Below are 9,493 nucleotides of genomic sequence, written 5' to 3' on the forward strand. Positions count from 1 at the left end.
CTCATGCATTAATACATGTAATGCATTGCACTGCAGAGAACACAGGATTTCCATCCAAGGGGGTGTTTGATCTCAACACTGAAAGGGAACAGAAGAGCCCTAGCAGAGGTAACAAGACCCCTCAAAGGAAACTACATCTGATATGTGTATGCTCTTTTCTGATGTCCTGCAAAACATCTGCCAATTAGACAGAATAACCAAAACTGAGGCCAAGGTAAGAGGGCTTAAAAAGATACTCATGCCCAACAGCAGGAGGCTGGAGTCTGTTGTTAGTGCTCGCTAGAGAGAGACAGAAAAAGGAAAAGCCCTTTGCTCCAAAGCTTTGCTTTATGGAGGTACAAAAAAAAAAAAAGTGTTTTGCCAACCAAGGGGAAAAAGGAGGTGAGTGCCTTCACTAGCTACAGCATGTGTGGGGAGCAGGAGTGGGTAGCAGCTGGGCTGGGCTGTAGCTCAAAGGAGGAGTAAGCTGCTCCCCAAATGCCCATCTCTCAAGCAGGCTCCACCTCTGTTCCAAGGGCTTAAACCAGGAGAGACCAATAATTGCTGAGCTTAGAGGGCTAGGACACTGCTCTGCCATACTGAGCTCTGTAGCTGCTTGGGAGTGTGTGAGCACTGCCCTGTGCCTGGGCTGGACAGGCAGTTCCCTGCAGTAGCCCCTGCCCAGACCTGGTCTAGTCCTTTTGCAGAGCCCAGAGGAGTGTTTATGCACCTTGCACAGGCACTCACAAGTCTTGAAGACAGAGACCAGGACATGCAGTTTCCTCCCACGAGTACCCTGCAACAGTGAGTGGGAACAGGGTAGTGCTGTGCCCATGCAATGGCTCAGTGAGCCTCTGTTTCCTTCCCTTCCCCAGACCAGCTGTCACCCAGCCAGGGGGAGCAGATGTACCAGTCCGAGCCACCTTTGTCAGAGGTGAAACAAAGGTGAACACTTGTTTGTTCGGAGGCAGAAGGGTCTGTGATAAAAGAGGCAAAAGATTATCTATTAATTATTCAACTAAACTTTGCTGTATGTCTGTTTGGTTGGCTGCATGGAAAAGAAGTCTGCTTTTAAGGAATATTCCAGCAAATGTAATGAGAGGTGATGGAAAGAAAGTGAAAGGTGAAAGAATGGAGGAGATGCATCAGAAAACATCCCACAGGAGAAGCTGCTTTCACTGAGGAAGTGCTGGGAATCCCTCTGCCCCAGATAAAAGCTGAGGGAGGCAGATACTAGCAAAATAATTTTTTGCTGACAGATCATGATCTAGGCAATCAAGAGTTTCTCTTACTCATCTCACCCTGTGAATTATTTAAGTGGACTTTGTGCATGTGACTCGGCTTTCACACAAGCTGTTGACTTAATCCCACTGTGCCCAGACAGCTCTTGGTGCCAGGCACGGTGGGGCCACAGTCTGTCCCCAGTGACGTGACTCTGGGTGCTCACACTCCGACCTCTGTGGTGATCCAACGAGCCAGGAACAGTCCCTGCCAAGTGTTGCGTCAACTTCACCATACGAGTGACCAACAAAGTGCTGAAAACCACTTTTTTTTCCCCTTGTAACAGCAAAACTTACTTACCATGTAAAACTGCAGTTAAGCTTTATTAAGTGATTTGTTCTGATAGAGTTCATAGCCTCTGAGAGCTCCCCCCCCAGTTACATTCTAGCCGAGGGCTGAAGGGCGTTGCAGGGCCTGAGTTCTCAAAGGTGTCTGTCTGGGATGCAGAAGAGGAAGCAGTGGCTCTCTATAGAATATCCTGAACAGCGTTCCACTAATTTAAATGCAAATCAGGTAATAATACACTTAAAACCCCACTTTATCTGAAAGTCCTGTTTTCGTGTCTGCATAATGCGTGTCCTAAAACTGAACTCAAAGAGCACCTGATTAACAAATTGAAGGGCTGTTTTTTTAATACTGTTCTCTATAAAAATCACACGTTCTCACCTCTTTGGCACTTCTTTTCTATATTGAAACACAGCTTCACTGTCTCATAAAAGCATCGAAACCCTACCCAATCACAAGAAGATACTCCATACTGTTAATAGCACATCAGAAAAAGCTCCGATTAAAACTGAGCTTTCTGAATATCAGACAAACCCCTGCCCAGATGAGTTTGCAGCAGTGCAAAGTTTCTCTGTCAGTCTTTGGCACTGCTTTTTTTGTGTGGATCCCAGCATGGGAGCCGGGCAAGCTTGGCAGCTCTGCTTCTCCACTTTTCCTCTCCCCCTGGGCCCAGGTGGGGTGAGCAGCACAGCCGTGTGCCAGAAGGGCAGAGCCACAGGGCTCCTTCATCTCAGTGTGCCTAGAGAAATATGCACAGCTCTCCTGTAGACTTTACATCCCAGCTTGCATCCTCAGCTTTCCTAGCCAGCCACTCCTGGGATAGGACCAGTTATTTAATTCCCCAGTCCCATGCCAGATCTTAGGGTGGTAGTCAAGCCTTTCTCGCTTTTCCCCTTTTAAGTTAAAGACCAGACAATTTTTTTTGTCTTTCCTAGTCCTGAAGCTGTGGGATGTCATGAGACTCCACAACAATCCCTGTATTTAAGCATGGTTTCAGGTGCTCCAGAAGAAGGTAGAAACATGACACTTCACCTGGATGCTGCCTCAAGATTGAGAAACCAGAAGGTGAAGAACTCCATGTGCACTGCCCTTACGTTGATCTCGTGTTTTGAAGCAGAGCTGACTAATGATTCCTGGAGGATGTTTAAAGGAAGAATAAATTAGACCACTTTTCTCCCAGAACTGTATATCAGTATCTGCACTGAAAGGCAAATTTAGCTTAATTAGAGCAACTTTAGTTTGATCCTTTAAATGACTAACATATGACTTACAATAATTATATCTTTCTATGAGCAAACCATTCTATTTCTCAAAACAATTCTGTTTCATTGACATAAACACCACATCCCTTCCACACTAACGTCAGTCTCTTTTCACAGCTGCAGGTGCTGAACACGGCACACTTTGTTAACTTCTGGAGTGATCTGTGTAAAACTTTCAGCCCTGACACATGGTTGCATTTGCCTTGCTGATGGAAACCATACCTGTCTGTAAATCCCAACCCTGGTAAAATTAAAATTTAAGAGAACCCAAATAAATGGCAACACTTCTCATTAATTAACCTCATTTGCCTATTTTCATGTGTAAAACATAAGCTCTAGCTCTGATCAATTACTTCTCACCTTCATCAGGTAGTAAAAGAGAAGGGTTCATGTTACTGATGTATGAGAGGGTGGTGCTCAAAGATGCCACAGAAGATGTGTGAAAGGAAACCAGAACAATTTCTAATTTCCCTGTGGTGCCTTAGATTCAACTCAGAGATACTTGGACTGCATGTTCGAAGTTACCCACTATTTCCAGTGCCCAATGAACCTGTTTGTATCTGAGCACTCTAATCTATATCTGACATCAGTTCAAAGGGGTTATCATTATTTTTAGGCAAGTAATGCTAACTCACAGAGTGAATAAATATTATGCAATATATTCCATTAATTTTATATTGTGGTTTTGTAACTCTGCAAGCCACCTGATGCACAGACAATTTGTCCCATCATATGGAAATAAGTACTTACTGTACCAAAGGTCCCTCTTCCCTCTGCTCTGGGCTGCATTATAATGATCACGCCATGTCAGTTTAGCAGGCAAGAGTAATTTGCTTTCTTTTCCCTTTTTAGTGTTTGGAATCAGTGTTTGGAATGCTAACATTACCTTAGATAAGGAGTTCATTCTGCTATGCTGTCAGCAGTGTAGGTTTTACTCAGAAATTCGTGCTTCCTAATGTTTTGAGCAGGACATAAAGCAGGCAGCAACACAGATCAAACATCCATATTGAGTCCGAAACGCTGAGATTTCCACTTGGAAGAATAGTTGTTGGAGCTGGGGAAATCTAGGTAGGTGTCAGAGGAGAACTGGAGAGCAATATTTACCTGAACTCGTTAGGAGTCTTTAAAATATTGCTATAATGTGGTGCATGTTTAACACTTGATGTAAACATACACCAGCTGTAAATGTTCTCCCAAACTCCTGTTGTCCCTTTCAGGCAGTCCACCCCAGCCAGCACCTGCGGGGCCCTTGCACTGAAAATCCAGCAGTTCGGAAAAGAGCTGGGAGGGCAGCTGGAAGGTATTTGCTGCTGGAGCCCGGGCATGTCCTCTCTTGAGCTGTGACAAGCTGCCTGATGGATATCAGAGAGCCTCCTCCTTCCTTTGCTAACACTCCACACAGAGTAACTCAAGGCAGCAGTGACCTGACAGAGGGGCTGAGAACAGCTGAAATCCTCCCATTTGGTGTGGGCTGTGCTGTGGCTGCCTTCTCAGCTTTGGGTAAGAAAGGTAAGTAGGTCCATGTTAGTGGCTTTGTTAAAAAAATGCCAGAGCCCCACAGTACTGGGTGTCTTTTATCTGAGTTTTTGAAAATCCAAGTAAGGAAATCATTCCAAAAATGAAATCAGCAAGGAATTGAAAAAGATACCTGATGTGCATATATAATTAGAATTCTAATTGACCCGTCGAGGGGGAAAGAGGATTGCTGTTTGAAATAACAAAGGAGTGGTGCAAAAGTTGAGAGGAGCTCTCTGAAATGACAGGCGGAACAGGAGCGGCAGAGGAATGCAGGGAACCTTGTTTTCTGCCACTCTTCCTCACTTGGGTACTAATGAAGTACTAAACTTATGAGAACTGTCAGTGCCCACACTGGTTTATCCATGGCATCTTGTTCTCATGCCTATTTCCCAACACAAATCTTTACTCAGGAAGACAAATATGTGGCCATCTGAACAGAGACACTTTGTACGCCGGAAAATGGCAACGAGGAACCCAAACCCCTCAAAACCAGCGAGCCATTTGGCTCCCAACTCTGCCAATAGTTCACTTGTACAAAGCACCTTTGTACTGGGGATTGATGGCAGGAAATATTAATTCCAAAAGCTAGAGGAAACCTGGGAAATGCCAGAGGTTAAAGCCAGAAACTTTTATTCATGTGGTGATGCTAGGAAAGGAAGTGATTTTAAGCATAATTTCTGTACTAACAAAGTCAGTACCACAAAGCCATATTAGGAAAAGGTGGGTTTGCTAATTTGGCTTCTTTTTTTTTCCCTTCCCCTGAGAACTGCTGGTGCTGGCACTGGTTACCTGCCTCACCCAGGCAAGGCCTTCAGTGATGGTGGGATTTGCAATCCACCTTGAGTAGCCAACTGGAAAGATGACCAGATTATCATTTCCTTATCAAAGTACACAAAAGTGACAACCCTCACCATCTAAGAGTATCCCACCTGACAAGAAAAGGGGATTATGATTAAAACTGCTAGAAACTACAACAAGTTTGGGCTGGTTTCTGTTCTCATGAGGTTCTTCTCAGGAAGGAAAAAGAAGGAAATCAGCCTGGCAGGGACAAAAGTTGGCCATGCCCAGGCACTACCACTTCAGTAGTATTTCAGCATTCTTTATAAAGCTCAGTTCAGTGGCTTTTCTCTGTCTTGTGATGGTGGAGCAGGTTTTTTTCAGTTTTGATTAAAAAAAACACCCCAAACAAATTAACAAACAAAGACAGTGCTATGAAGCAGAAGTCTCTATCTGGACACACCCTCTCATCAGGGAGGGTAAATAAACAACTTTTCTCTATTTTCAGCTCTCATTCCTCACATTTGAACTCCACCCATTGTACCAATCACCCCCAAAAGAATCAGCAGGTCTCGTGGCAGATGTATAAAAGCCAGGACAAGACAGGACACTATCACATAGTGTGCTATACATCACCAGGTGCTTAGTTTTATCAAAGCAGAGGACTTTTAACAGGCGTCACAAGCCATAATGTCGGGAAGAAGCTTTCAGGGACTGAAGGAACAGGCTGAATCTGCAGCAAAAGATGCTGGTAAGAAAGATAAAATATTATTTGGATGGGGGTTTAGTTGCTACTTTCGCTCAGAAAACCCACAATCTGAAGTGACACTATTAGCTGCATCAATGCTAGCAGGACACAGCTTCCTCTTTTTCCTTCCCTTCTCGGGAAGCAAGTCTTGGCCATCACCTAGGGAAGAGCCCAGGCTGGCCATGGCTCTCCAATTGCTGTGGGCGGCTGCTTCCACCTGCCCACCCACTGCTCCCTCTGTGGCTGCTGAGCATTGTCCAACATCTATCACTCCTCAAAACATTAATGTTTTTAGGGCAGTGAAGCAGCTTTTGGTAATAACTACCTTCTGTATTTAGCTTTTGCATTACGCAGGGTGGTCTTTTCTCATGGTCTGTAGTGGTTTTTAACCTGCTCTCCTTTTAATAAGTTGCAGTTAACTTTTGATTAATGTTTGCCACTTGGCCTGTCAGTGCCTTCTGGTAATAACTACACTGATTGCAATGCACAGTTAGTAATATGTAGTACAAGTATGTTTTTGTTGTGTTCTTCAGCAGTAATCACCAGGCTGTGCAGGGTTTAAAAAACCCCAGATGAACATTTCTGTAATAGTTATGCCCATGTCGTAGGGCCAAGTTTTTATCATTAGTGCTGTGCACTGGAAATCAACTTTTCAATGCAAAGCATAATAGCCTGTCCTTTAAATGAAAGATTGAAAAATGTGTATAGCTTACTCCAGCATTTTATAGTGTATTTCCTACAGTATTTGTGTGCAGCATATTCCTAGCAGTGTGTAACTTTATCAGGTATGGTCCTGGACTCTCATCCTGCAAACACTGTGTTGTATAGCTGAAATATGTGAGAAACCTTACTAGCTTCTTCAAAGTTATAGCAAGTTTCCATATATCTGGGGACAAGTGTACCGTAGATCCACAAACATGATAGTATTCCTTTCTGAAGAATAAAATAGTCTTTGCCATTTGCTATGGTATGAATATATTCATGCCACTGAGAGGGCACCTCGCTCTTTCATAAACTATCAGATATCTTACAACTTCATCTCAGTTTTTTAATGCTTTATATTCTGGAGTTGATCTGTTATGTTTCTAGCTTTTTCTCCTCTTCTTCTTCCATTTATATCTTGTTTATAAAATCTCCCTTCTCCTGTCTTGCTCTTGTTTAATGCAGTTGCTTCCATTTTGGAAGAGGCCCTATTCCCAAATGGCCCACAGAGAAAATGCATGCTACATGGCCAACCTTCCCCAAGCACAATAAGCTAGAAATCAGTAAAAGCAAGTGTAGTGTAAAATAAGCAGCTTGCAGCTAAATGTCATCATTCCAACTCACCGCTAATCTTTGCTTCTTTATCTCCTGCTTATCTGTCATTGGTTTGCTCAGCTGACCATAGGTGCTAGGTGAACACTAATATCATAGCAAGCTGCTCTGGCAACACACAGTTCCCAGGGTGCCCATAGACAAAGGGCACAGCCTCAGCCTGCTCTGTACCAGGCTGGTCACTACCCAGGGGCATAGCCTGCTGTGGGCGTGCAGAAAAGGGAACTGACATTGGGAATTCCTGTAACCATAAAGGGGAACAGCTGGAAATTATTTTATTTTTTTTTTACCTTAATTACAGCAAACAGCCTGGGACAGGCCACTCAGGATTCAGTCAACCAGATTACAGATGCAAGCCAGAAAGGTAGGAGCAATCATCAAATCAAGAAGTGACGGAGCAGCTCAACACAAGGTGGCAGTGGGCAGTGCTCATTCTCCACTGCCCCACAGGTGTTCTCAGCCTGAAAGGCCTTGGTTTCAGTGACAATTTGGGGCTTTTAAAAATCTCATGGGGAAGGATTTCAGGATCTGTTGCTTAGTACATCCACAGGTACTGGCAGGCAGTAGCTGACGCTCCCTGGACACTGAGTCTCCTGCACAGCGTTCAGACATTGGCTTCCTCTTTAGAAAACTTATGGGAGCAACATGAACAAAACTTTGCTCTTCTTTCTTGAGCATTAGGTAGCCCTGTGTCACATCTTGCTCCCACCCCCCTCTCAGCCCCGAGTGCAGGGCTCCATCCAGGTCCAGCCAACACCTGCTGAGGCAGCAGCTGGGGTTGATCCAAGCTGATCCTGCAGCTGGAAAGGTGCCGTCAGGAAAATGTTAGCATCTTGTTGCTGGGGATGGGGAACAAGTCAAACTAAAAACTAAGCTCAATTTTCTTTTTTTTTAAACAATTTAATAACTTTCTAAGAATGAGGGGAGGCTTATCGATTTCAGGGTCTAAAATGCTTGATGAAACTAAAATGCATTGGCAGTATCTCCTTAGAGCTGACACCCTCTACGGCCCCATGGGTGTGATGAGAAGGGTGGGCTTGGGCACTTGGTGACATTAGGTGGGAAGGCAGCAAAATTGCCAAAATCTTTTTTAAAGATGTATCTCTACATTTCTGTAGTCTAATCATCTTCGCACCTCTCTTCCATCCTAAATATTAAACAACGTTGCATTTTCCCAACTTCCTGCTTCTCTTTTTCCCTCTCTTGCAGCTATTGACAAGGCTGCCAAGATGGCACAAGATGGAGTAGAAAAAGCGACTGGACAAGCTGCAGAAGCAATGTCTGGCTTTGGGAAAAAATGTGGCTTTAAAAAATGATGCTAATTTAAGTTAACAGTATTGCATGTATAAATCTCTCTTTGGTTTGCAATTCCCTCCTCCTTTGTGTAGAAAAATGAAAGCTGTTTGATATCTGGATAATTTTTCTCTCTTCAAATGCAAAATTCTAAGATGGAAGGTCCCCCTCATCTTTCACAGAGAAAAAAATGTATCTTTTAGCACATCTGCTCACAATCATCAACATGGCTCAAAGGGATTCAGCAATGTTGTTGCCCTGCTCTTACAACAGCACGATTATTGCCACATTTGCTGAGTGTATTTACAAAGCCAGTGAAACTGTTCATACTTCAGGACAACAGAACATTCATATGATGAAACTGAGTTTTTCTTCCAGTAATCAAAAGTTAAGCTGGGGCTGTATTTCTTGTCAGTTGTTTGTTTGTTCCCATCTTCTGTATTTTTAGATTAAGATAAATAAAGAGTACTATAAGATTTTCACCACTCAGAAATATATTGCCTTGTTATTTAATCTCGTTATTTTACCACGGGTTTCAGTGAAGGATCAGACAACGACTTGCAAATCTGTTTGATCCAAAGCCCAGTGAGGTCAGTGACCATCCTGCAAGGATGCAGAGGAGCCCTGTGGTGCCTGTGAGTGAATGGGAGTTGTGATGTCCACCCCCTTGTCCTTTCTCCTGCCCATCTGTTGCGCATCTAAATTTCTTGTTACCATTATCCACCACGCATCTCCTGTTAAATCTCCTGGGGACAAAAACCGGCCACTTTATCCCAGTGCTCGCTCGCAGCTCTAAAGACGACTGGCAGCACTGACGCGAGAGAGACCGCTGAGGGGTGCTCGGCTCATCTCCTGAGCCGCGCCTGAGCTGCAGTTGGTGCGCGGCGTTTCAGGGCAGCCCCGGGCAGGCTGGGCTGCACAGAGGCTGCCTGCTCAGGGACGGAGCCGCTGCGAGAGAGGCAAGGGGGCAATCTTCTTGCCTGGGAGATGGAAATATTTATTTTAGATTGCTGCTTGCTGGGCAATCAGAGGCTGC

The 9,493-nt window shown here is 44.3% G+C and overlaps 1 protein-coding gene across 1 annotated transcript; it reads left to right on the forward strand.

Annotated features, from left to right (window-relative positions):
- Positions 1-5,726: 5,726 nt before the first annotated feature.
- On the forward strand, positions 5,727-8,886 carry ADIRF (adipogenesis regulatory factor). Its single transcript, XM_017806957.1, has 3 exons — positions 5,727-5,853; positions 7,466-7,528; positions 8,374-8,886. The coding sequence occupies exons 1-3, from the start codon at positions 5,793-5,795 to the stop codon at positions 8,478-8,480; spliced, it is 231 nt and encodes a 76-aa protein (XP_017662446.1). The 5' UTR covers positions 5,727-5,792; the 3' UTR covers positions 8,481-8,886.
- Positions 8,887-9,493: the final 607 nt, after the last annotated feature.

This window comes from Lepidothrix coronata, unplaced genomic scaffold, assembly GCF_001604755.1.
Source record: "Lepidothrix coronata isolate B3197 unplaced genomic scaffold, Lepidothrix_coronata-1.0 Scaffold17, whole genome shotgun sequence".
Lineage (NCBI taxonomy): Eukaryota > Metazoa > Chordata > Aves > Passeriformes > Pipridae > Lepidothrix > Lepidothrix coronata.

Excerpts from the sequence above, each read along its gene's own strand:
- ADIRF (XM_017806957.1), top strand. The coding sequence starts at position 5,793 with ATGTCGGGAAGAAGCTTTCAGGGACTGAAGGAACAGGCTGAATCTGCA. Across the intron at positions 5,854-7,465 it reads ATCTGCAGCAAAAGATGCTG|CAAACAGCCTGGGACAGGCC; the intron begins GTAAGAAAGATA and ends CCTTAATTACAG. Across the intron at positions 7,529-8,373 it reads TACAGATGCAAGCCAGAAAG|CTATTGACAAGGCTGCCAAG; the intron begins GTAGGAGCAATC and ends CCTCTCTTGCAG.